This window comes from Stegodyphus dumicola, chromosome 5 (genome assembly GCF_044657685.1).
Source record: "Stegodyphus dumicola isolate Sdum_Otavi_A_Nest chromosome 5, ASM4465768v1".
Classification (NCBI taxonomy): domain Eukaryota; kingdom Metazoa; phylum Arthropoda; class Arachnida; order Araneae; family Eresidae; genus Stegodyphus; species Stegodyphus dumicola.
In genome coordinates, this window is record NC_140772.1 from 184,212,230 (window position 1) to 184,240,207 (window position 27,978).

Consider the following 27,978-nt stretch of genomic DNA (forward strand, 5'->3'; position numbering starts at 1 on the left):
ACTCTAGCTTCTTAATGTGCGGCAGTTAAGACAACTAGTCAATACAATTGTCTCTAGCCAATTCTGCAGATGTCTGTGTCTACCATTTGGAAGTAAGATTAAATCGTTTAAAAGTTTAGACATCTTATCTTCCCGACGGAAGAACAAAACCACTTCTATAGACGACTGTCGCATCGTTGGAAAACCTGTTTCTTTATGTGGCCACATTTCAATTGCGTTAAAAGCCTTTTCAGTTTGGTAAACAAGGTCATTTTGTTAGAAGGGTTTGTAGTCTCGAACAGTAAAGACAACGAAATGACCTCCCATTAAGTAATTTCAGAGATATGGATAAATTTATTTCAGATTTTATCTCTCGGCCTTTTTTCAGGCGATAAACTAAGTTACTTTCTATTTGAGACTTTTCCTGCCAACCGAGAATAATTCCTTTCTGTAAATTATAATTGTCAAGATTTTTAAAATGATCGTTTTTAACCATAACTCAAGAAAATATTTGAAATAAGAATTTTACTGCTATGAGCTAAGATTTATTAAGTATAACATAAATAACACATTTTTTTAAATTTCGAAACATCAATCGTAGCGAGGAATGAATATTTTTTAATTATTTACCTAATGTGTCAATAATTAACTTGTGTACTTAGTTAGATCTGTCATTTTTAAATAATATTTTACTACGATTAGTAGTTGCTCGAAAATAGCAGACATTTGCATGGAATGGGCAAATGATTAGAATTCAGAACGAGTAGAGGATATCTTTTAAAATGAGAACTGCAGCGAATTATCAGGGATAACGACAAAATTTTCTGTTGTAAAGGTGGAATGCATTCAATAAAATGCTATTATTTGGCTATTGAGAGAAATAAAAATAAAGCTTTGTTCACTTGGAAAATATACAAGAAATTGCACCGCTCTTTTTGCCTACCTTTTGTGACAAGAAACTTCAAATGATTTTCCATAAAGAATTAGCCGAAACTAATTTGATTGCTAATGCTAAGTGGTACTATTATTACATAATTACTCTAAAACGTCTGATCCTTATTAGCCTTAAAGGAAACCTCATTTATCCTTTTCAGCTCTAGAACATCTTCTCTTGGCAAAATATAAAGTATTGCCACTTGTGTTTTGAGTTAAATATTTGTCATAACCCTCGTGAATTAACAATCTAGTGAAAAAAAAAAGTCACAGCTTTAAAAATTGAGTAATTTATTGAACAAATAAATCTTTTCTTTATTAAATAAAAGCAGAAGTCGTCAGTTTATATGGCTTCAGTTTTTATACCTTCACAAGGTATAAAGTTCACAAGGTTCATATGAGATAATGTCATATAATTTATTTTCCGTATTATTTGTTCTTCCAATTAGAGCAGCTCATTTCAAATGCAAAATGAATATTTATAAGAGATGGTAGCTTGAATCTTAACTTTTTGATTTTTCTTTTAATTTTAATTATTTTCTGCTCATGTAACATAACTGAATTGAAAAATGCTATTCAGTGAAAGTTTGGAATTGCTATAAAAACTATTCTTATCTAAGAGAAAATTTGAAAATTGGGATAAGACAAAGACAGTCTTCTAACATTTAACTGCTACGTTAACTTTCATCTTTCAAACTATACTGCTGGCCATTAAAATTCCGTAAAGGAAAGCAAGTATTTACAAATATATTATACTGAAAGGATGAAATGGTTAAAATCTCAGCTATAGAACATGCAGGAATCAGTGTCTCAAGCATCTATATCTGGCTAAAACAGCAGCTAAGACAGGGCATGCACACAAAGAGGCTTTGGTTGGAATTTTGGGACATTGCAGTCTACGAAGCTTCAGTTTTGTGCTAGAGTTAATTTCTCGCACTGAATGGCAAGTGTTGTGCCGACTTTTCTGCGGAAATTAACCCGGGGTTTTCAGTTGGTGAAGTATTTGGAGAACGGTTCGGCCAAGATTAGACTTGAACATCTTGTATACTGATGAAAAGTAGGACAATGTGGGCAACATGCAATCTAGCGTAGTTTTGTTGATAGCAGGCCTCCAAGATAACCGCAGCTGCTAAAACGCAACAACGAGCTCTAAAAATCTCTGTAATGTAATAGGGACAAGTTAAAGCCCGGCTATGCAGACTAGAGGTGAACGGGATATGTAGCCAGTGGCACCCAGTTCATCAATCTACGTGCTTGGCCAAACGCATGAAAAATACAAGCTTCCAACATTCGTCTCCTCCAACATTTCCAACATTTGTTCTGTGCCTCAACACATGCGTAACGTCATTATGATAAAGCAAAAGCTGGATTTATCAGAAAAGAAGAAAGCACGCCATTTAATGTACCTATGCGCATCCAAGGATCCAGAATTGTAGGCGCTGATTCTTACAGCATAGAGGCACAGCATTCTTCACTACAGTATAGACGGAAGCCCAAGCATGGCTGAAAATCCGTAGCACTACAAATGACGTTGCATTGCAAGTGCAGATACTTGGTGCTATATAACATACCCGATTTCCTGGCCCATGACGGTTGTGCGATCCGTAACAGCGATGCGGACAAGATTGCCTACATCAGTGTTGAGGAGCTGAGAATCCGCTCGTTAATTTGTGTGGCTTTTCTGAACCCTCCTAACGCAAATTGTTATAAAAGTCATTGAACAGGACTGAAGCGAGGAACACTTACGCAGTTCGATATTCTGTAGCCCAGTAAGTTCCGACTTTCCCGCGATCGAATTCTGAGACATATTTGTATGAGTTCCTTCTTATGCGACATGTAGCGTGACTTAAACACACACATACATGAAAAAAAAAAATAATAATAATGTTATTAATAATAATAATAATTAAAATTTAAAAAAAATATGAAAGGTTTAAGATTTTATAAATTACGTCCAAAGGGGATTTTTTAAAAACATTTTGTGTGTTACATCTATATCTGGCTAAAACAGCAGCTAAGACAGGGCATGCACACAAAGAGGCTTTGGTTGGGTCCAAAGGGGCTTTGTCCCTGAAGGACTATTTTTCTCGTTTTGCGATTTTGCGTTGAATCACTATAAATGTCCGTTTCACCTTTCAAACTTTTGCTATCAAATTTTAGAGTCCTGCATTATATTTGAAGAAATTAAATAATGAAAAATTTGCATAAATGTATGTGTATCTCGCATTGTGATAAAACAACGGTACATAGAGCCATCGAATTTTGAATGACGTAATCCTCCTACGAATATGGGCATGTGGAAGACTAAATTTGAAATTTGGAATTTGTTTTATTATAGATTTCATATTTTATAAATCTTTAACGAATTTCGAGTAACAAACTCAATGATTTAAAAGCGAGCAATATCAACACTCTACGGGAGGGAACCTTTTTATCTCCAGCGCGCGGAACTGTGTATCGGAAATTCTAAAGATATGCTCATTTTAAAATTATTTTGCGACATTGCTATTGAACTGAATTTTATGGTTAAGTGCAAACATGAGATTTAACTAATTTTATTATTTTAATTTAAGGTAACACACAAAACGTTAAAAAAACGCCCCTTTGTACTTGATTGAAAATCTGAAGCCTTTCAGATTTTTTATTATTATTATTTTAACCTTTTTATTAAATATCACGTTCTTTGAACTTAAACCATAAAATTCAGTTCAACAGTAATATCGAAAAATAGTTTTAAAATGAGCATATCTTTAGAATTTCCAATACAGAGACTCGCGCGCTGGAGATTAAAATGTTTTTTCTGTACAACGTTGCCATTGCTCGCTTTGAAATCCTTGAGTTTGTTAATCAAAAATTCGTTAAAGTTTTAAAATATATGAAATCAATAATAAAACAAATTCCAAATTTCAAATTTGGGCTTCAAGATGTCCATATTCGCAGGAGGATTAGGCCATTCAAAATTTGATGTCTATAAGTACCGTTGTTTTATCACAATGAGAGAAAAATACATACATTTATGCAGATTCTTCATTATTTAATTTCTTTAAATATAATACAGAGCGACAATATTTAGTGGCAACAATTTGAAAAGTGAAATAATTCTTGTAGTGAATCAACGCAAAATGCCAAAACGAAATTAATAGTCCTTCTGACCAAATTCCCCTTTGGAATTAAAAAGAACACCTAAATCCGATTTTTTAAAGAAAAAAATCAAAAATCGGCATTTCAATCTCTGTTTTAATAACTGCTTCGAGATATTATTATTCGAGCCTGTAATGTGCAAATGCGTGAAATTCTTATCATTTGTATATCCCTGCAGGGTTTATTTTTTATGCAAATTTCAGGTTGCGTATTTCTTCACGGAGTATCAATTTTAACGGCCTGAGATTTGTAATAAAATATTTGAGCTTATGAGGATTTTTTTGCCTTTATAATATAGTACAATACAATAATATATTTTTTAAGAAAAAAATGGCTGTCACTGCGTTTCTTAATTATTTTTAGGATTCGCATAGAGTTAAGTTGCTAATATGTATAAGCTTCTATGATTTCTGAGCACTTAACTATATGTTTCTTCTTAAATTTGCTACTTATAAAAGGAAAGTTTACGAATTTTTAGCAATAGTTATATTTTAATATCTAAAAAAATGTTTATCATTTCAGAAATTTTTCATTAAAAGAATACTGAGAAATATCTTATATGTCTAAGAATAGTTTACAAAACGGAATTAAAAAGTTTTCTAAATTAATGAAAATCTTTCTTTTTTAATCCATCAAATTACGTCAAAGAGATGAGTCATCAAAACTGCTGTAATACGGTGAATATTTTATGTTACAAAAAAGAAATATTTTATAATAAACGTTATTAAAATATAGCATGTTATAATAAATGTTATTATATAAATGTTGTTTATATAATATAATAAATGTTATAATTTATGTCACAAAATTCGGAAGAGTAATCATGCGCCTAATCACAAGCTCATTTATCTAATTTCCAATTTTTTTAAAGAAAATAGGCGAGAAACATTCGTAAAAAAACTAATTTAGTACCCTTTTCCAACTACTCTCACCAGACCGTTAAACAATATGTCACAGAATAAATTAAGTATGCACATAATAATAATGGTAGGTAAGAAACCAGAACTCTTAGCTTGGGAATAATATTAAATAAACTCATTTATCAAAATGGTGTTGGAAAATAAAATTAAATGCAGCATTTTCCCCTTCTATTTTTTTTATAGACTAGGGTATTTGAATACGACCTAACAGAAGAGGGTTATCTCCCTAAGCAACTTTCATACTGGCTCGTATTCACATCCCATATGAGGAAAATCAGATGGATTGTTTGCCTGGGTTCAAAACTGGGTAAAACTATCAGTATTCAAAGGTCTTAACCAGTTGACAACTCACTAGGTCTATCTTTAAAGAAAAAGAAAGAAAAGGTAGGAATTTAAAAAACCGTATTTACCTGCACTTGCGTATTGCCCTTGCGTATCCTCCCAGTATTTTCAACGTATGATTTAGAATCTTCGGATTTACGACAGCAATGTGCATGGTATGCATACGCAAGCAAACGCAAGCAAAATGCTTTATGTAAATAAAAAAATAGCATTTAAAGTAGTAACAGTAACTGACTTCTCAGAAATAGTAAAAAATACAGTAATTGTGCATTACAATAGTACATTTAATTCGTACGTGCTTTTTAATCTTCTAAGAATTTCCTTTAAAAATTCCCGCCAAAAATAGTGCGCTCCGCGCAGTTTCCATTCTTGAGTTTCAGGTGGTAAAATTAGTAAAAAAAGGGAGGGAAGGGATATGGGAGGAAAATTCGATGTAAATATTCCCTCAGTGTCTAATTATTTGCTACTTGTAATTTTAGAACATTTTTTTTAGTCATATACTCTCAATTTAATAATCAGTTGCAAATAAAGCAATCATACCACCCTGATAATAGTACGTCTAGCTACTTTTCTATTCATTCTATACTTCCGATACATTTATTCGCTGCTAAACCCGATAACTCCATTGACATATGGCTTGGTTTGGCTTATTTGGTTACTCAAAGCACTCGTGGGTTATCTTGCCCACGAATTCGAATTCGAATCCTGCCCGAACTGCCAGCGGTCAGCTGATGGGCCTCTCCATTGGCGTAATGTAAGGTTTTATTTGGATTTATTTGCGAATAATGTGATTCACATATTTATTTACACGCGGATTAAGAAAAATATTTACCTAAAATAAAAATATGATTCACATATTTACATATAGATTAAGAAATGTATTTGACTAAAATAAAAATTTTCTCCAAATATCTAGAGACTACTCTTCTGAAATAATAAAAATATAAAAAAGAAAAGAAAGAAAGAAAAAAGAAAAAAAAATGAAAAAAATATTTGCATTTGTTGAAAAATAAATTCTAGAATAAGAAAGAGTTAAATATTCAAAAACTATCAGTCACTGATTAGTAATTATCCGAAGTTTTATTCCCTTAAATCTTAATAATCAAATATTATACAATCTCATATACTAAGCTACTTCAGTTATAATTAAAAAATTTATATGCTGAGTCATTTATTAAATAATAATTTAATCGTTTTGGCCTTTGATCAACAAATATTCAATAACTGAACATTTCAACTTTGTTTGCTTCTATTCGGATTGCAAACACGTCTCAAACAAAACTTGCAATTTGTTTTTGAGGTTAAAGGGATGATTGCAAACGTAGGTAAAAATATCATCAGTTCTATTCTGAAAAATGAAAAATCACTGTAGTCCAAAAGACTTAATGACATTTCCGTACGCGATATTTCCGGCAAAGAAATATTCATGAATGGACGGATAATTGTAGTTTGCAAATTATCAGCATCTACGCCTAAAACCAACTTTCTCGATTACTTTCCGAAGATTTAAAATGATGATTAAAGCTATTAGCATGTGTAAATGCATATTTATATTACATAGGTATTAATGTACATCTTTGCAAAGAATGTTGAACACTGTAAATCCGTCTGGCAAATATTTATAACTTCTCTTTCCTTTAATCAGGTTTCAAAACTTGCTGCAAAACGCTGGCGGATTTAAAAATTATCATTAGAACCTATTGTGTTTGATTAGCACAAACCATTGTTTATATTCTTCAATTTTGATTGTATATTCTTAGTTATATTCCAAGTTCGCGATGAACAATAAAGATTTTAGGCGCTTTTTTTTTTTAATCGCTCATTGCTTGTAGGTTAACTTGTAGTGTCTGTAAATTTTTTAAAGCAAAAAAAAAATGGAGAAAGCAATTATGCTTTTGCCGCGCAGTTGCGTTTGCCGCTCCAGAACTCCTGATCTACTGAATGCTAGCCGGACGTGCTATATTACAAAGGCCCGTGAAGAAAAGACGAAAACTCCTTGCAAATTAAGATCATTTTGACCTTGTTTTCCATCTGGGTGTATTTTTATTTCTGCTCCCTTCCAGAAAATTCAAATATGTTTTGTAGATTTTGTAATCGTTGTATTTGGAACTCAATTTAAATGTTTTAATGAGCTTCCTTAATGAAAAATGTTTTTGCCTAGCTGAATAACATTTAATGGTAGCCAATTTCTTCTGAAGTTCAAATTCACTGTTCACTGATATAAGGAGGTGATTTTTGAACAGATGAGGTTTTTGTATATGTTTTCGAGTTTGCTCCTCTATTCATATGCTCTGCTTCTATTATGCTTTTACAGTCCGCAAGCCCATTTTTGTTATCCAGTCAATGACTGACAAAATAATAACAAATTCTCTTAGTTTAGATTCTTGTGGAAAATTTCCTTATATTATTAACCCTCCTTTTTCGACGAGTTTCTGAGTAAGATGCGTTAATACTATATACATTGGTTATCATTAATTAATAAAAAATCACAAAAATGCCGACTACTTAAAATGTTAAATCTAGAATTTAATGAAACTGACCCAAAGTACAGAATACAGTGCAAAAAGTACAGTAAGGTATAACATAACATGAAAAGAAATTACCAGACAATTATGGTGTTAAAGAAATTAGCATATATATAAAATGAGCAAATCGGATGTGTCACTTTGGCATAGGAAAATTGCCTTCAATATGGAGTATGATCTCCCCTAGAAGCAACACAGCACATGTAACGATGTTTGATGCTGTCAATTATACCGTCTATCAGTTCCCTACGAAGTGAGAGTGACTGCTTTTGCAAAGCAGTTGCAAGCGCAGTGAGATTCTGAAGAGGATGATTGAGAGTAGTTATTACGTCTTCCTAAAAGCATTCAGAACATGCTGTATAGGATTCGGGTTAGGTGTATGAGCTGAGCACTCCATGCGTTGAATGCTACTGAAGATAATCATCCACGATAAATCTCTGTACAGTCAAGCGTTGTCGTCCTGTAGCAGGAAATCACCATCTATTGCCCCGGCATAAGAACACACATAAACATCAATGATGTCCTCTCTATAGGCCTGGGCATTCACGGTTTCTCGTGGAAAGGCATGGAGGTCTATGCGCCAACCCAAAGAAATACCACCCCAAACACAGATCCAGCCTCCTCCATATGCATCTCTTTTATAGATGTTTGGTGGATGTTAAAGGTTTCCAGGTTCTCTCCAAATCAAATAACGCCTGCTATCGCTTTGGAGGCTAAATCTTTACTTATCCATAAAGAGAACAGCTTTCCGGGGATCAGCCATCTAGTGGACATGTTAACATATCCACTTCAAAACTTCCCTTCAATGACATTACTTGAGCGGCATGCAAGTGGCTAGTTGCCTTGTATACAGACTTCCTTAATTAACCTTCTAAGCATGGTTGACGTTGATGTAAACTTATCGGTGGCGACAGTTCAAACGAGTTGCGATTCTATTCTTTCGTGCGCGTAACAACAAATATCGGCCATCGATGCTCATCGTAGCGGTTGGCCGTCCTCGGCTGAACCTCGTGGATGCCGAATCTGTACTTAGAAATTCTTTCTAAAGTCTATAAACTGCAGAATGACCTACATTTAACTATCTGCCCATTTCTGGTAGACTTCATTCTGCCTTTAGTCTCTCAATAACTCTCCATCGCAGTTCTTCGGACGAATGATACCTGGAGGTTATTGTGACAAATTAGTTATCCCAGATTTCTTATCTCAATATCACAGCGAAATTTGCAGGCCTTGCTCTCAAACATGCAATTTTATGCTCCTGGCAGATGACGTAGTATGACTGCAGAGCCACTACTTTGTATACTGTAGTTTTACTCAACTCTTTTGACAACATATTCAAATTTTATACGAATTGGCTTATTTTTGAATGAGTTATAGCTGTTTTTGCGATTTTTAATTAATTTTTGGAAACCAGTCTATATTCTTACATTTAATCGGATATTTCTTAGTTTCTCTATTGCAGATTTACTTCACCATTGTCGTGGTCGCGTTGCAAAAGTACTTCTGTGAAATGGTAATTGTGAACTCGAATGACTGCATTGGGAAATAAGTATCATAAATAACTGAATTAGAAATATATCTCTCGGGAAATTCGAGGAATAAGCTTAAATGAAATGCAGCAAAAAATATGTATAATTTAATACGCCGTACAAAGAAGTCATGTGGTGTCCACATCAGATATTTTTCAAAACTTATCTTGCAGTTTTAGTAATGAAGATAAAAAACTGTATGTTCGTTATCGTATATAAAAGAAAGTTTGTAGAATACGCAGGAACAATTAAGTCATCAGTGTTATTTCGTTCCAATATGGCTTCTTGAGCCTTTCTCTAGATTCTAAGGGAAGATGATTTAAAATTTTTTAAGAAATTTGTGAAAAATTTTTTACAACAAGTGTTAAATTCATTATAGACGCATTTCTTAAAAATAACTCCGGGGAAAAAACACTCTAACGTCGCTGAGAATAACCTTAAGAGCAAAAATAGACATTATAAAAGATAATAGTAATCATAGACTGATTGATTGTTTGGGATCGTCTGTGCGGAAGTGTCACTTGTTTTCTCTGATTAGTAACAACTGTTAGAAAATTTCATGCTCTTCCATTTGTAATGAACGGAAGCGTCACACCATCGTCCAAAACCCCAACTTTATAATAATACCGAGCAAAAGAGCTGAAAAATCTGATTTCCTAATTCCAATTTCTATTTACACAGAACTAGTTAAAAATATTATTTTTTAACTAGTTCTGTGTAAATTAAGTACATAAAGCAATTAAGTACATAAAAAGACAAATTAAAAATTATACAAAAACCATGTTAAATAACCCTAAAATAACTAAATTAGAGCACGTGATACATAATGACTATTAATAACAATAATAAAATTAAAACAATAGGAAAATAATACCCCAAAAAATAAAAAATACAACAAAAACATAAACAATTAAACATAAATATTTATATAAATTTCAGAAGTATATAGCACTTAGGTTTTTAAAACATTTATTTTGTGATAGTTAAGGATTTGATTTTCATTTGATTACTGTAAATATTTGACAACTTAAAAAAAACTTTAAAATAACTGATTGTCAGAACCTTTTTATTTATGCTTCAAAAAGAATAATAAAACATGTTTAAGTTTTATTGCTAAGTCTTCTGCTTTAAGTAGTAAAGATGTTTTGGTGTTCCATTTCAATAAACAAATGAAAAGTTTCTCACTAACGTAACTGCAATGTGTTTTTAAAAATATCGGGAGCTTTCTTGTGTAAACTTGGTTTCCTTCTCAAGGTGAAGATAAAAAACAATAGTAACTACAGAAAATTTTCAGCTCAAAGCAAGCTTGACTTAAAATGAAAGAATGAAAATTGTTTTTACCTAGCTGAATAACATTAGGCGATCGACAATTTCTTCTGAAATTTAAGTTCACTGATACAAAACGCAATCTCAAGCGACATGGGAAATGAAAGTTTTATTTCTAACACATTATTTGCTTACGCATGAACATCAATCATTCCGCTATGTTTTAAGAAAAAATCAACTGCCAAACATTTTCCCTTGGGAACCAAATGGACAACAGTCAAAACATTATTTTTGTTTATTTACCTTTTTCCCGGCCAATATAAAGGAAAAAAACCTCGAGCCGTTACGAATTGTTCTAAGATTCATTCAAGTGTTGGTTATTGTAACTGAACTTATTTCTCGCTCAATCAGCTTTACTTTATTTCAGCAGTTTCAAATTTACCTTTCCCACAGGAACTGATGAAATAGCTCATTTACATTACGAAATTATAGTCTTCAAAGACTGTTTTTGTACTTCAATACCAACTTGCCTGTTATAATTTCTAGATTCCTTAGCAAATGAATTCAGCTTTCTCATCTAGTTTACAATTTAAGGTTTTTAAACAGTTTTTCAGTAGGTAAACTATTGGGATCCTCTTTTCCTTAACTCCTTTACGTAGAGTTTGTGTATGGCTTTGACTTCCTTGTACGGCCTATTAAATTATATATATTTTTGCTGAATTTCATTTAAACTTATTTCCTGGAGTTTCATTATAGATATATTTCTCATTCAATTAAATGTGTTCACTTCGTGAAAAAGCAAAAATAAGTAAAACTGAAAACATCTTTAAAAATTAAAAAATACAGAAAAAATATCAAACACCAAATACAATTAAAACAGTCAAAAAGCAATTACTACAATTAAAATTACAGTTCTACGCAAAAACAAACAATTCAGTCAGCGGGAAGAAGGCAGATTCTTCGGTGCACAAAACTGGAAATTTGTTTTTGATCCCACTCGGCAAAAAAAAAAAAAAAAAAAAAAAAAAAAAAAACAGCCAAATTTAAATTAAACCTGGAACAGAAGTCAAAGACTACACAATTTAATATTACTGAGAAATTCTATCGGAGCGTCAAAATCAAAGTGTCGGCAGGGACATAACTCAAAGCTGAATAATTACAACTCTCAGAGCTGGCAGGAAACTAACACGTAGCGTGCACTCGAAGCCAGAAACGCGCTCTGTCTTAAATTCCGAAAAACTCAATTTGAATACTGGCTATTTCATTTGCATTCTGGTGAGGAAAACGGAAAGAAGAAGTTAAAGATCCAAATTATAATAACTGGTTAATTTAAAATAATAATTTATGAAAAATATTAAAATGTAATCTAAATTTTAAAAAATGTATATGTATTTTTCGACTTTTAGAAAGGAAGGTGGGGATGATGGTCTAGCAATGATGAAAGGAGTGCACTGGACAAAAGTTTGAGAACCCTTGCAGTAGTACTTTTTGTCCAGATTTCATATATTAAGGAACACGAGTAACATCTCTTAACCTTTTGATTCAGAACAATGGGATATAAAGTCAAATAAGTAATCCGAACAAATTAAATTTTCAAATGAGTTTAACAGGTTAAAATTGTCAACATCGTAAGTATCAGGTTTCGAAAAATAAAAATTATCCGAACGTACTGAGCAAAGATAGCTTAACTGCGTACAGGGACAAAAAAGGCCCAATTTAAATCCAAGCCGAAGTTAATATATTGTTACGTAGATAACTTTGGAAAGTACCTGGAAATTTCTTTAACACAAGCAACTCGCACAGCACTGTGAGAATGCTATTTAAATTTTGAATGAACGGTTGAAATTACTCAAATAGTTATTAATTACTTTAATAAATGTCTACCAATAAATAAAATTTAATATTTTGTTAAAAGCTTAATTAAATATGAAGTTTTTTCCTACTTTATTAGGCCAAAAATAGGCGTTAGTCCCGAATGGGATATTAGTCTTGAAACAGCATTTGCGCTGAATCAATACAAACGGGGTATCACTTTTCAAACTGTTGCCACCAAATATTATCGTGCTGTATTACAGTTAAAGAAATTAAATAATGAAGAATCTGCATGAATGTATGCCTGTTTCTCCATTATGAAAACACACCGATACCTAGAGCCATCGAATTTTAAATAACGTAATCCTCCACCCGAACATGGGCACTTGGAAGCTCGAATTTTGAATTTCGAATTTGTTTTATTACCTATTCCATGTTTTGTAAAACTTTAACGAACTTTTTATTAACAAACTCAATGATTTCAATGCAAGCAGTGGAAATTGTGTACGCTACGGAATCTAAATGAGATAACAGTAATAATATTAAATTTTAGACTTGCTGACAGACTGCAAAATGGGATTTCAGAAACGACGTTTTACCATTTTTGATTTAAAATCAAGTGAAAAGGAGAAAGAAAGAAATAATACGCAGGATATGAATAACAGCTGTAAATTACGATAAGAGTGCTCCGAGATTATTTTGCTACTATAACTTTAATTTCAATCTCTTCAAACTGAACAAGTTTGAATGTCGAAAGCCAAGTGCTGCATAATAACGCTTCACGTCCCATCACGTGATGTCAAGCGCATGCGTGACTGTCCGGTTGGTTAACCACGTGCTGAAACCCTCCACTTCAAGCCCTATTAGGTACGATCTGAAACAAAAAGAATAGTAATGTATATACCATCGACGCCAAAGCCCATACGAACTCAATGTTTTATAACAAGCCCGACTTCTGATGATACACTGGATGGTTTTTCAATCAACCATATGTTACTACTGTTAATTGGCATCAAATGGCGTCAGACGCCCTCTCGGTATTAGGGTGCTCAGCCAATTTCGTGCGGATAAGTGGTACTTGTTAAAGGAAAGTGATGTGGAAATGGTTGTATTTTTACGCCATTTTGGCATTAATATTTCAGCGTGAATGCTAAATTCGAGCAATGCAGTATGTGTAAATTTTTACTTCTGTTAATCTTCTACTAAAATAAACTAAAACTATTTATCTGGTTAATGTTATTTAGATGGAGTATATAGATAATGGAGCTTTTAAAAATTATTTCACTATCCCTTTAAACTTAATTTAAGCATTTCATATTTTCTTAAGTTACTGAAGATTATTTGAATCTAAAAATGTAATTTTACTTTTATTTTATATTACTGGAACATTTATTTAGTTCGCGCAGGATAAATCTTCGAATAAGTGACCTCAAAAGATAAGTGCATTGCACGTTTATCTTTTAGCTATCTTCGTGAAGAAAAGGGTGCGCGTTATACGGCGAATGTACCTAAAAATTAAAAAAAGGAGCTTGAAATTCTAGATGCGGGTTATACGCCGGAAAACATGGTAATTAAATCTTCAGCAATAATATATTTGCAAAAAATATATAATGTTCTTAAGAATTAATATTTATATTAATAGGATTTATAACAGAAATTATTCATCATACAAGTGCACACAGCTCGTAGGCTTAAAGAAGATGGTAAGAAAAAATTCCCTCCTTCCTCTAACATCCGGAGAATAATTTGATCTAGTCTGGAGTTTAAAAGATCTCTGAGCTCACTTCTGTCTGGAACTTTCAAGTAAATGAAAGGGTTATGTTCAGATTTCTTTATCACAATAGTAGCTGATCTGATGTTTCGTATCAGCTACTATTGTGATAAAGAAATAAGGAAAAAAGGATTTATGGAATCGTTGAGTGGTGATCAATCGAATTTGTTGACGTTGTAGAGACATTAGGTATTTTTTGAAAGCAGGATTGATGAAAAATGAGTAGCGTTCTCGCCGGGAATTGAACCACGGACCTCTCGAATATGCGCCCAATGTGCAGACTACTACACTACGAAGGCATGCTAAGAAGGCGGGAGAAATACCTTATAACGTAAGTCGCAGAGTATTTATTAATCGGGTTATTACCTATGAAGTCGTGAATTTTGTAATGCCAGGCGTCATATAATTTGAGAAATTATTTTTTTAAAGTTAGAATATGTATCACAAATAGTGTTATGTTTCACTTGGACCCGATCCCAATGACATAGCAAGTGACGTGTGCTAATGATCGTCGTATCTAGTACGACATTTGTGTGTTTGTAAGTTTCAAAATTTGTAATTTTTCTACAGCACAGAAATTTAATAAAAATTCTAATCTATCTACGAACTAAATAAAGTGCGTGCTAAAACATTTAAATGCTTCCAATTTAGTGGATTTCCTGCTGTATACTATGGCTGCAGGAAATGTAATGGAATTTAACGCTTACTTCCTTTTATTCCCTCTCCAAATAGGTAACCATAATATAGATTGAAAAATGTTGCTTCATATTATTTCATCATGTCAGTCTCATTTTTCCTAGGAATGTTCATTTGTATTATCTTTACCGAGTTAAATGTGCTCAACTTTTGCACAAAATTATTAAAAACGTAATCCGGGAATCTTAAAATTAAAAAATCTTTTAGAAACAGTCTCTTGAAAAGGCATCAAAATTTCTGTCAGTCATCATCACTTGCTGTGTAAAGATCACTTCTAATCTTTCCGCTTGATTTCCTCTCTTTATTTACACCTTCAAAACAGTGAGAATTTATGAACAAGTTAAATGACACGTGAAATGAGATTTTTTTCCCTCTTTCCTCGGTTGATACGTAAAATTTCGCTATTATATTTTAGAAAAAAAGAGCATAAAAAATAAATAAATATCAATAAAATCCAAACTTTCTCAATACAGTTTTGGCTAAAACTTAGCTTTATGATTGACTTACCATTTCTTAAACCAAATTTATCACATTTTTATGATAATAATATTAAGCTACTTTAGAAGTTAGTTTAAAATAATTATTTCAAAGCCTAAAACAGAAAGGAAGTTTCGATTTCCGAAGCATTTCCCGATGTCATATATTTTTTCTGTCCCCTTTTTTTCGAGAACCATCGAAATAAAACATTTTAATTTTTAAACATTAGTGTAAAATGTATTTAAAATTTCTTGTAACTATTTTATACTACTATTTTCATCTTGTATATTTTTTGGTTGCTATTACAAACAACCCGGCCATTTGTAATAAATAGATGCTTAACTGTTAAGACTTTTCAAATTATGCTCGTCATTACTATTGTCTTTCAAGTTACGGGAAAACGCTACCTTATCCCGATTATCGAAACATGTTTTTATTTGTAAACAGTCAAGACCATATTTAGACTACAGTTTTTAGTTATGTATTTTTAGAAATGAACCAAAATGTGCTTCGTCAATTTTGTTATATAAATAAAATTTTAGAAGAAGTATTATTATCTATACACTCTTCAAAAATAAATATTTTCGAAATTTTAGTGGCAAACTATTCCAGTTTCTTTTCTTTGTAAGGTTTATGCTAAGTTTTTAACGGCTATCTTTAGCTAAGGCTACTTTCCTATCCCTTCTAAATTTCAGCTTACAATTTCCTGCCAGAATGTGTTTTTAGAGTCGCTGTTAATGCAAATGACGAAGAGCGGTACTTGAGTCGAAGTTCCACTGACTTCGTTAGACAGCCAGAGATTCTGACTAGCGCGCGTTTCCCTTTTGGCTACACTCTGTCTAAGCCATTACTACGCTCGGCCGTATTTCAGGCTCTTGATAGCTTCGCCGTTTAGTTAACATTTAGGGCCAACTCATTTAAAATTTTGATAGCTTCATCTATATCTTTTTAGGTAAGTATTAGTTAAGTTTGATTTTTTGGTACTCGTGAGTTCAAGCCCAAGTGGAGGCTTTTCTGTACACTCTAAGCTTTCTTAGAGTAACTGTAAATTCTTATTTTGAGAAATAAAGGGTAATTATAAACCATTCTTGGGTTTACGTTTCTGTTTCCTGAGCTAAAGCGATTATTCGCTTACCAGTTCTCGAGGTTCCACACACATAACTTAAGAGAAGAGATTGGAACCTTATATCCTTAATATGATCCTTCAGTTTTCTTGCCTGTATTCCAACTTATTATTTTGTCATACATGACGAAAATTGTTTCACAGACTTCCAACTAGGATATAGGAAGGATATAGGAAGTAAATGAATATGGTACCATGTAAAATTTATATATTTATTAAAAATATTTAAAAATTGCCAATGAAATACACGCACACACACACACACACACACACACAAAAAAAAAAAAAAAAAAAAAAAAAAAATTAATTAAGACGTCATCTCGGTAATAGTACTAAATAATTAATTATATTTTGTTTTCTTGGAATCTGTAGCTTATAATTAATGCTGTAACTTTTGCTTGAAAACTACAGATAATATTAAAATTTAGGAAAAAAAATTGAAGAAATAATATCTGCAAAGTGCCATTTACCACTTGACTGATTTTGACCAAAAATTGCCTTTGTGGTAAACACATTCGACAGACTAGAGAACCTGCTCTTGAAGAAAACTATAATTTAATATACTTAAATATGTACATACATGCAAATATGCATTTTGTAAAAAATACTTTCCTGAATCCAGCAGACCCCAGAATGGACGTCTCCTCCATCCAAAATCCAATCCTCTGTCCCTTTTTTTTTATACGACCACAATACTTTCTCTATATTATAGTATCTAGTGATTAGTCAGAAAGTAATAAATAATGGATTTATTTTATTTTATGAACATAAATCTCTACTTACCATAAAATAATAAAAGCACAAAAGCCTTTACAACACAGTTCAGCGACGGAAAAACGAAATTTAAAATTTGCCGTACTGGACAAAAAATATCGAACTAAAATCATTGACACCACTGTCTGAAGTCCTGTTGTGAGAAAAAAAAAATTTCACTCCCTATTTTACAGGCAAAAAGCTCGTGTGCATTAAAAATAATAATAACAATAATTTAATTGTACATGCACAAGAGTAGCGACTTGTTCTTAACAAAATTTTATGATTTCAATAGGACAAATATGATGGATGCTGCTTGAAACGTATTGTTATAGCCCAGTTTTAAAAAATAAAATTCTTCTGTCCAATTTACCGAGCTTTTAATGTGCCTCTCTTGGCATTTATCCTCCCCTCCTAAATCTGGTCCTCTCAACCTGATACACAGAACATGGCGATTTTTCGTTACTCCCCTGGTATTTGCTTTAAAATATAGATACCATAATAATCAAATTCTAATTCAAATGCTTATATCATTCAGAAATTTTAGTGTATAGTTTTACTTCAATAAGCAAAATTGTATTATTTCTCGTGCTTAAAATAACATTTTGCATTCAGTTTACTCAAGTTTATTATCTATAAAAATTATCTATAGCAGTACGGTTTCAAGTTAAAAGTACTATTTTTAATTTTATTCTACTCCTAGTGTTATATTTTATTTCAGAATTATTCACTTTTTAAAAGTGTAAAAATTAATTTATAATGAAAAGATACGTAAAATATTCAGAAAGCATACATTTTTAATGATCTGGTTTGATCGAAAGCTACATTCCAATGCTTTGAGACTATCTAGTTTTACGAGGCGGCCTGAATATCTGAATTTAGTTTTTGCAAAGCTTTCCTCAAGTTACACTTTTATTTCTTCAGCTTTTCCTTCAGCTTTAGGAAATCTAAAATTGTTAAAAACATATACAGCAACTAGATATTACCAGGTTGTTTTTGGCATTTGCTAACCCATGAGCAGAAGAAGTCTTCTAAGCTGCAATTCTTTCATTGTCTTTATGGAAGATAACAGTTATCCAAAATGTTCTCTGTTACTTGTTTGTTGCCGAGTAATTTATGGATTTGAACGTTTAGTTTTGTGAACGATAAAAATTAGTACTAAATCGTTCAAGTTTAGCTAGAACGACAAAAATAAGAGCAAAATTCCATAAGGTTATGTCAATTAATGAAAGATTCAATTTGAATTTTAAAGATCATTATCTAGCAATAGTATATCCACTTTTCAACATTGATTTGATACGTTCAGTCATGAAATTATTAAGTTTAGAATGATAAACGATGCAATTTCTGTTCTACAATTAATGATTGAAAAAATGTAGCGCATAGAATAACTTTTTAACTTCTTCTCTACGAAGAAGATACCATCATTATTTTCTCAAAATGCGTTTAGCCTTTTTACTGGACATAAAATATCAATTGATATTTTCAATCTATTAATAGTAATTGTTATTATTCTGTTTATTTGAACGGAAAAGACAGACTTTAGATTTTTCGAATTCTTTTACAGTGCCTTTTCCCTTGGCTGCGGGTCTTCCACCAGTTCCCCCAAGGCGTATAGGCCATCCCTATCAAAACCGAACGCCTCCTAAGAGAAAGAAGCCGAGGACAAGTTTCACTCGAATGCAGATCTGCGAACTGGAGAAGAGGTTCCACAAACAAAAATACCTGGCATCAGCTGAAAGGGCCTCTCTTGCGAAAACACTAAAAATGACAGATGCGCAGGTGAAGACGTGGTTCCAAAACAGGAGGACAAAGTGGAGGTCAGTATCCATTCTTCATTCTGTTCCTCAAAGCACTAAAGGCTTTCAAGATTTGGTTCTTCAAATTCATTTATGGTAATGTGTATTAGATTATCATTTTTTTTTTTTTTTTTTTTTTTTGCCTGGCATACTTAGTGCATCTGATATATTCTTACTAGTAATAAGGATTGCGAATTTAATTCATTTCGTCATTTCTCAAGAAAATACGTGTTATTTCTTCCTTTTTTACGTTGTTTTAAATCGCGTTTACTTAAATTATACGCATTGCTGTCTCTAATTTTACCTTTTGAAAATTCAAAGGAAAAAATAACGCAGTAGTGTCGCATTATTTGTAAGAAAAACCACTCAACCGGTATAGCGGTTAGTGTTGCTGACTGCCGTTCGAATCTCAGAGAATGCATGGATGTTTGTAAATGTATAGTGTTCGTGCGATATAAGGAGCACTCTAAATATGCGGCGAGTCGAAAGTCCTCTCGAGAGGTTCTTGGTAGGGTAAAAGGGGTGGGAAATTATCAGATCCATCCCCCGGGCGCTCTCCATCGGGTGCTCCCCGGGGTGCTCTCCATCAAAATTAGAGGCGTAATTGAGTTAAATCGCACTGTCACCTGTAAGGTGCTAAAAATCTATTGCCAACGACAGGCGTAAACATGCGCTGGTTGTCACGAGGAATTTCATGGGCTTGAGCTGACTATAGGTCATACACATGAGCATTAGCAACAACAACAGCAACGACTTCCGAGAAAAATAGTAAAAGACGAACATATGAGATTAAAAAGTATGAACACACGAGATTGATAAGTTTTTCAGTTTAGAAACACAGAATGACAAATAACATGTACTGAAGTTATTAACTGCTATCTTAATTCAATTTACTATCTTAATTTTAATTGTTATTAATTATTATCTTAATTCAATTTACTATCTTAATTTTAATTGTTATTAATAACTATCTTTTGATAACTGATTTAAATCTGGGCAGAATATAATGACCATCTAGGTCCTCAGAGCTTGGGTTTAGTGCGCCAAAACATTGAGGCCTCTAAATCTTCCTGTACTTCGTAGGGTTCAGTTGTATATAGAAGATTGTGTCAAGGACCAACCTTGGTAGACTGATAGCGAGTTATCTCTTAATATGAAATAAATACCAACTCTAAAAAAGGTTAAAATAGTATTTTTTTTATTTAATTCGCAAATGAACAGAAAAGCGCTAGTTGTGTGACAGACGAACTTCCCCGACTTGCGGTATTTAAATTAACGTAAGAGAAAATTAAATTTCAAGTGTAGGTGACGTAGTCAGAGACTACACTTAAAAAGAGACTTCTAAAGTTGGCTGAGGTATCTAACGGCGCGTATTTAAAATTATTACACCGATATTATCAAAGTAAAATTTTTCAGCATATGATGTAATGGAATACATGTTTAGAATTTTAACTGAATTAGCTATAATGAATATAAAATAACTTAAGAAACCGTAATCCCTTGATAAAGGAGTTTCTTCAATAGTTGTAGAGAAGTCAAAAGACTGGTAAGAATTGCACTTATTTTTATTTATATCAATGAACAAAACAAAGAAAATGCTAGATTTAGGTTTTATGAACTTCCGTTTCTATATGTATGTGTACATCTTTCTTTCAAAATATTTATGCGCATTTTATCCGCAAATTAATTTCATATTTTTCAAACTGCAATATTACACTTATAAGGTATTTCTCTCGCCTTCTTGGCAAGGCTTCGTGGTGTAGTGGTCTGCACGCTCAACGCGTAATTGAGAGGTCCGCGGTTCGATTCCCAGCGAAGGCGTTGCTAATTTTTCATCTTGCCTGCTTCCAAAAAATACCTAATGTCTCTACACACTAAAGTTAGAATACCTAATTCATAAAGATTTTAAACCTTGCAAATTTTATAATCGTACATAATTAATTATAAATAACATTTCTTTTCTGTAAAATAGGTACTTATATATATATATATATATCATTTTCTTGTTTGTCTAAAGTTCTGACTGATAGAGGTGTTTTTAATTTCAGAATTAAGTATCGATATCATTTGCATTCAGATTCTTGGCAGCAATACGTGTATATAAATCTATCTTTCTACGTAAGATATATTAGCATGCATCATAACCTCCAAAGGCCTTATGATAAATTTAAAGTACATGTTACCTCATCCATATCGTATTGAGGCGCAACTCTTATCTGCTTTAACTTAAACTTTTCTTAACTATACATTTATTAGAAAATTTAATGTTCCTTAAAGTTTGGACTTTTTGGGTAGATTATAGTCGTTCGTATAATATATAGCCCAACTACGGAATAAACAGTGTTAACTGATACACAAGTGGAAATAAATAGTTTTGTAGAATAAATAATTTTTTAATAACAAGATCCGTCGAATATACAGCGAACAATCATGTTTACATATTTCAGATAACTGCAGTGCTGCAATTATTGGTGATTCTTTCTAGTTCTCTTACACCAAAAAACGATTTTATTTAGTAATTTCGGTTGGTACTATGTCATCTGAATTGAGATTATGCTTTATTAAGTCAGGACTTTAGCAATTCGTGCTTTTTTACATATTATTATTTATAAACATGTTACAGATGGAGAAAAACACGAAAATGCTTATGCAGCTAGCCCGTTTATTTGAATTCTAGCCCAGGTTAAACTATCAGTGTTCAGCGACTTTACCGCTCGGCCGCTGATGGGCTAAAAACACTTTTCATATTACTTCTCTTTTGGATCGCCTAAAACACATGGGACTAGCTTTCAATCATAAATGATATTACTCATAAGTGACCTTTAATTACCTTTTAAGAAATGCGTCAAATATTTATGGTTCATTATCTGTCATGGCATAGCCCATTACAGTGAGATAGGATAAGGAAGAGTTCAGAATACTTCCCTTAAACTTGTTCATGTGAATATATTTATTGCATATACTGGCACTTTTAGCTTGGTGTTATTCAATAATTTGTTATAATTTCATCTTTATAGAATTATAAAAATTGATGAAAATTTTGAAATAATTAAAACTAAAATTAATTAAACAAAAGCAAATAAAATTAACAAACATATTTTTTATAAAATTTTCAAACATGTGCTGTTTTGGTAGGAAAATATTTCAATGGTGTGATAACTATTTGAGTAATTTAAAAATATACAGAGGGTCATGATCTTAGAAATTTCCTTCGAATTATTAATGAAAAAACAAAATTGTTACTAAATACTTTTAAAGACCAATCTAACCTTTTCGTAGCAAAAAATTTTGATATATATACTATAACGATCTATTTTTAGATTCAGGTTTCAGTATACCCATTTATAAAATTTATAAAGTATTTTAATAAATCAGTAGGTTGTGTTAGTCCTGTGAATATATATTTTATCATAAAGGTAGGTATAATATGTGAATAAAAATGACCTGTTCATTTTTATTTTCTTGGCAGACATGGGGACACAGTATATGCCAATGTAAAATAAACAGTACTTTGAAAAAAACTTAGGATTACTTTAAAATTTATCAGCCTCTTCGGAATATGCCTTACTTTGACCTGCAAACCTTGATTCTTTCTACAACAGTTTGAAGGAAAATAAAGTCTTTATCTTTTTGCTCGCTGTAAATACATCAAGCGATGAAATTCGATGTAAAGAAAGTTTTATTTTTTCTGAGTTCTTCAAGAGAAGAGCAAGCCTAACTTTCTTTACACTGTTCATTATGTGTCTCCGGGGCCAGCTGACAGGAAGATATGAAGCTGAGCATGTATAGGATCTCAGTTCTTTAAACGCTGACATGCTATCACAAGGGAATAACTGGGGTTCAAGTGCTCTTTACATCTGATGGCTGTTCATACATATTTAAGACAATGAAAAATGAAATCCTTTTGTGGTATGGCTGTTCTGCGGCGAAGAGATCCTGAATTTCCCAAAGGCCCACTTTGCCGTGTCATGCTGTTTTTCGTTAGCTGCTTCTGCTCGCGTTTAATGTTTCTTGATGCTTTTATAGAGTGGTGTAAAGGGAGCAGTTAGGAAAGAAGGATTCTGTGCAAAGGTCTCAGAAACCTGTGTCGGGAGACGTATTTCAGCATCGCTACTCCAGTGCATGACCTTCCTATTCAGATGAAATATTTCATGTCATAAAAATTTTTATAAACACTTTAATTTTATTACTTTTGAATAGCACATGATTCAACTCATATCTTGCAATCTGCATCCAAAATGTATTTTTTTAATTGATCATATATACATAACTAGTCATTTTTTTAGTTTCGAACCAATCTAGCATATCTTTAAAGAAAAATGTAAGTTTAAGTGCAAATAACCAACCTAGATTACCTGGTCTGAGCCAGGCCAGTGTGAGCTTGGATAATCGATTTGTTTTCATACTTTAAATTTTATCATTTGAAATAAACCAGCTATTTTGGAAAAAAAAAAAAACTTACTTATTCTAATTACATGGGAATTTATATTCAAGAATTAATTATTTTATTTCACATTAAATTATATTTTGCTGAAAAATTAATGGAGGAACCAGAAACAAATGATTTTTTAAGATTAAAATATAATTTCTGTGACCAACGTTCCCTCTAAACGCCTTGCCAAAAATTTAGCGCATAAAGAAAATTAACAAGCACAAACACGCCAATAATCAAAATAATAGTAATAATAATAATTATTATATTTTTACATTAGCATATTAAATATGTTCGTTACATATACATTGGTATTTGATACCCGAGCTTGTGTTGTTATGCAACCGTAGAAAGTTATCCTAGTGGGCTTGCACTGTCTCCTAATATGGCAAGTAAAGTGCGCGTTACTAAACAACGACTAGCACGTGGTACGTTATCCGCAAAATACCTTATACATTTAAAAATATCAGAAAACTGGCGAAGTAAAAATTATCCTTTCACGTTTTTAGAAATTATTAATTGCGTGGTTAAAAAAAGACTAATAAAAGAAATCAAGGCATTTAAATTTCACACTTTAGCTGTCGACGAAAATGCTGAATGTTTAATATTTTACTTAAAATTTAGATATGAACAGAATTTTCAAACTATTTTTAGTAGAATAATTCAATTAAAATTCCGTGATGCTTTTTCCAATTGTTCCTCAATAAAAGAATTTTGTTCAGAAAATAATATTAATTTACAAAAAATAGTTATGTTTATTTTTGACGCGACAGCTGTTATTACTTCCTTGTACGAAGTAAAGTAAGTATTGTAATCACGACAAATTCCGGGTATCATATTTCAACGAAAATATCCAATCTGACCGTTATCGAATGCAGTTTAACGATTTTTTGCGTGATATCTGTACGTAAGAACAGTATAAAGTATAATTTAAAGGATTTTCCACAAACAGATAATAAAATTGATTTAAAATAGATTCAGAAGAGACTTTTTCGTGACGTCTCCTCGTACGTACGTATATATGTATCTCGCGTAACTCAAAAACGAGTAGCCTCAAAACGTTGAAATTTTGTTTATAGGACGGCTATAACATGTAGTTTTGCACCTCCCTTTTTGGTTGTAATCGGCCGCACCGTATATATATTTTAAAGAAGATAAAGCAAGTAATCCTATTTAAAAATTTTGCTTGAAGAAATTGGAAAATACTGAATATCATATAATTTACATATTATGACTGACTTTTCGCAGAACTTGCAACATTGCGTAAATTTTTTCAGCGGCGTAATCTAACATAATTTAAAGCATTTCACTCTGTTCACGATTAAAAAAAATAAACTGAAAGAGCAATATATCAAATACAGCTGCTTTACTTGAAGTAATACAATTAAAAGTCTTCTTCGTAAAGCCGAGTTAAGAAATATTGAAATTTACATCAATTCTATACTAATTTTTATAAATTTACTTTGCTCTCATTTAGAAGAAATGTTCCCTAGACAATAGTAACTCTCAAAAGCTCAAATTTAAATGCTTATTCTGCCTCTTGTATGGAAATTACGCATGAAAAATGCAAAACAGATTTTGCACTCTAAATCAAAGAAAAATAGAAAAGATCCAATAATTAGCAGAAAATTAACTAGCCAAGCTTAGCTTTCCTAAATATTCTCATGAAAAAAATTATATTAAAGCCAAATACTAAATTTCAAGTAATAAAAACTCACCAAACTGGCTATAGGTCTAATTAAGTAAAATCTCAATTCAATAGGCAAGAAGTAAGACGGTTGTTTTGCAAACAAGCAGTCGTGTTACCAATGCAAGCTGGCTAATCTTTTGATTCTACTAAATCGAGGCATTTCATGTTGGGCAAATTTTGAATGTAAAAAAACGCTGCTCAAAAATATAAATGCAACCTACCTGCTGTCAGGGCCGTCGCTAGAGTCGGTACTACTGATGCGGGTTCACCGAACAATAGAATTTAGAGACAATAAAATATTTTTAATTCGGGGAGTCATTGGCTAGCAGAACTTAGAAAAAATCCAGAAACGCCGTAAATTTGGCACCGGGTGGCAGAATTTTTAGCGCCGGTCTGCCTGTTGTGCATGAAAAGAAATTAAGAATGATAGGAGTTTATATATTTCATTAGGCACAGCATATAAGCAAAACTAACTATCATAAACTGTAATACTGAAGAAAAAACGATATAATGTGCATAATTTTTGGAGTAAAAACTCAAATTGCATACAGGGAAGATCACAATTAATAATAAACTAAAGAATGGAAAACAAAGGTATCTGTCGTGACTGAGTTGCAAGTGCAGTTGAGGATGAATCATCGCTGAAATCAGAAAGTATTACACTTCGGTATTTCTCTAAGCTAGAACATTTCAAAGAATGGAACTCTTTAAAGAATAGAACATTTCAAACACTAGAACACTTCAAAGAATCATCGCTGAAATCACTATTAGACTTCAGTATTTCTCTAAGCTAGAAAACTTAAAAAAAAAACCCAAGAAAAGACTTTACATTTTAGAGTTATATAGAAAAAAGCTTAATTTGGCACTGAATTACTTTTATTCCAGGTGTTTTTCTACATTACTTTATTCTATAAGATCCAAATGAGGTTCCAAGAAATAATAACTGAATAATTTCGTTTGCATAGTAGCTAAAGAATGTTAAACAAGCTAAGATTTTTCATATATGAGCTGCATATGTCATCCTATTGAAAGAGCTTGTTTCACTAATATATGTTCTGCATTTGGTGATAAACTTAACCTAATATTTAATTATAGGGATGGAATTTTTTATCACTTATATAAAAATTTCTAATTTGAAATTACGTTCTTTTCCTTGGATTACTTTTATCATTGCCCATATTATCCCTTTTGTATTCATAAAAATTTGATCCCCTCTATTTTAATGATATACCACTAGCCGTTTACGTATCCGGACATACTAAAGACGTTTTATGATTTTTGGTAAGCTACGAGTATTTTATATCTGTCTTTGGTAATTCTAACTTAAAAGTAAGAATTATATGCTAAGATTAGGCTTTAAAAGCATTTAAGTAGCGTACATGAGACTGCTTTAGTTAGTTTTATTTAGATTTTGCAGATCTCTTTTACAGATTAGGAATGACATATTCTCAAACTCGCGTGTATTTCCTTCAATCAAACTACAGCGTCAGTTTTTAACATAATCAGCTGGGAGGCCACTCGAATATATTAAAGACCTGCTTTTTAGAAAAAAACCAGTAGCACCAATCAGAAAACCTTGAGAAACCTACAGAAATTAAATAGGAGTGAGGAGGAAAGATTAATATTTCATCGCACGCCTCATGCCTCCGGGAAGCTGTTATCTCCCGAGAGGAGATGAAATGTGCTACTGAGAGTTGTTTCACCACCAGAGTGATCAGACTGCGATCGATCCGGATTTAAATATGACGTCATGGAGGCATGTACCATCGTAAATCCTAAGGATCCTCCCGAAATAATTAGTTTCATACGTAAGGGCTATTATATACAGAACTTATAAAATATTGGAGATTTTCATGAAACTTTTTCTGCATTTTTCTTTACGAAGATCTGTATAAAAACAGCATTAATTAGATATTTTACCTCGACATTAAATAACATTTTCTGAAGGAGAAAATATAAAAATGCCCATTTATATATATTTTTAAATTCATAACCTTTGCTAACTTCTGTTTCTTCGAATATGTTTTTTTTTTCTCACAGCAGTATTTCGAAAGTCACCTATTCTCATTAATTGAAGCATTTTTGAATTGCAGTTCAAGTTATAGCTTCTTTAGGACAGGCGACGAACAGGGAAATTTCTGGTGGCTACCAAAGATTTGCGAGAATCGTCTCCTTCCTTTCATCAGAGTTTATAGCAGCAAAAATAAATTTGAGATTGCTAGATAAGGGCTAAGCGATTCCCTATAGTTATAGTTATTTTCTATCACGTATTCAATAGTTACGTCTAACAGAAGTTAAGCGTGTTTTCTAACTAAACATGTAAATTTAGAGCGTAATATATAACACAATACTAATTAAATTAAAATAAATATTAAGATTAAATTAGAACTAACGCAATTAAATTAAAACTAAAAAAAATAATAATAATAAAGTAAAACTATAATTCGGCTAAAAGTTCTTAGGTCCTTAATTTCAAAAGTGTAATGTTTGTTATTTTTAGACGCATTTTTTGTTACATTATTTTGTTATTGCTGAAAGAAATGTGTCTCAATGTGTGTTCCTGATTTGCCAAATGCTGTTGATAGAATCTTGTCCCATTGTCGCTATGGATTTTATCGTTCTATAGATTTGTTAATCGCAGATTATTAATCGGCTGGTGATGATAAACCCCTTATATGTATTAAAGTTTTTGGTAGAAAGACGCGAATGATTTGCAAAAGGGCCGTTAACTGGCAATGGAAACCAAAGTAATCAGGGCAGTCTTCGTTGCCGAAGAAGCAGACATCTGTG

General features: G+C 32.1%; 1 protein-coding gene across 2 annotated transcripts in view; it reads left to right on the forward strand.

Annotated features, from left to right (window-relative positions):
* The window catches only part of LOC118202919 (uncharacterized), a 113,522-nt gene that overhangs the window by 36,479 nt on the left and 49,065 nt on the right, over positions 1 to 27,978 (forward strand). The window contains exon 2 of one of the 2 annotated variants that reach the window (XM_035375164.2): positions 18,835 to 19,162. In XM_035375164.2, coding sequence (XP_035231055.1) covers positions 18,835 to 19,162 — 328 coding nt within the window. The remainder of the gene's footprint in view (positions 1 to 18,834; positions 19,163 to 27,978) is intronic. The other variant, XM_035375234.2, reaches the window with a different exon arrangement.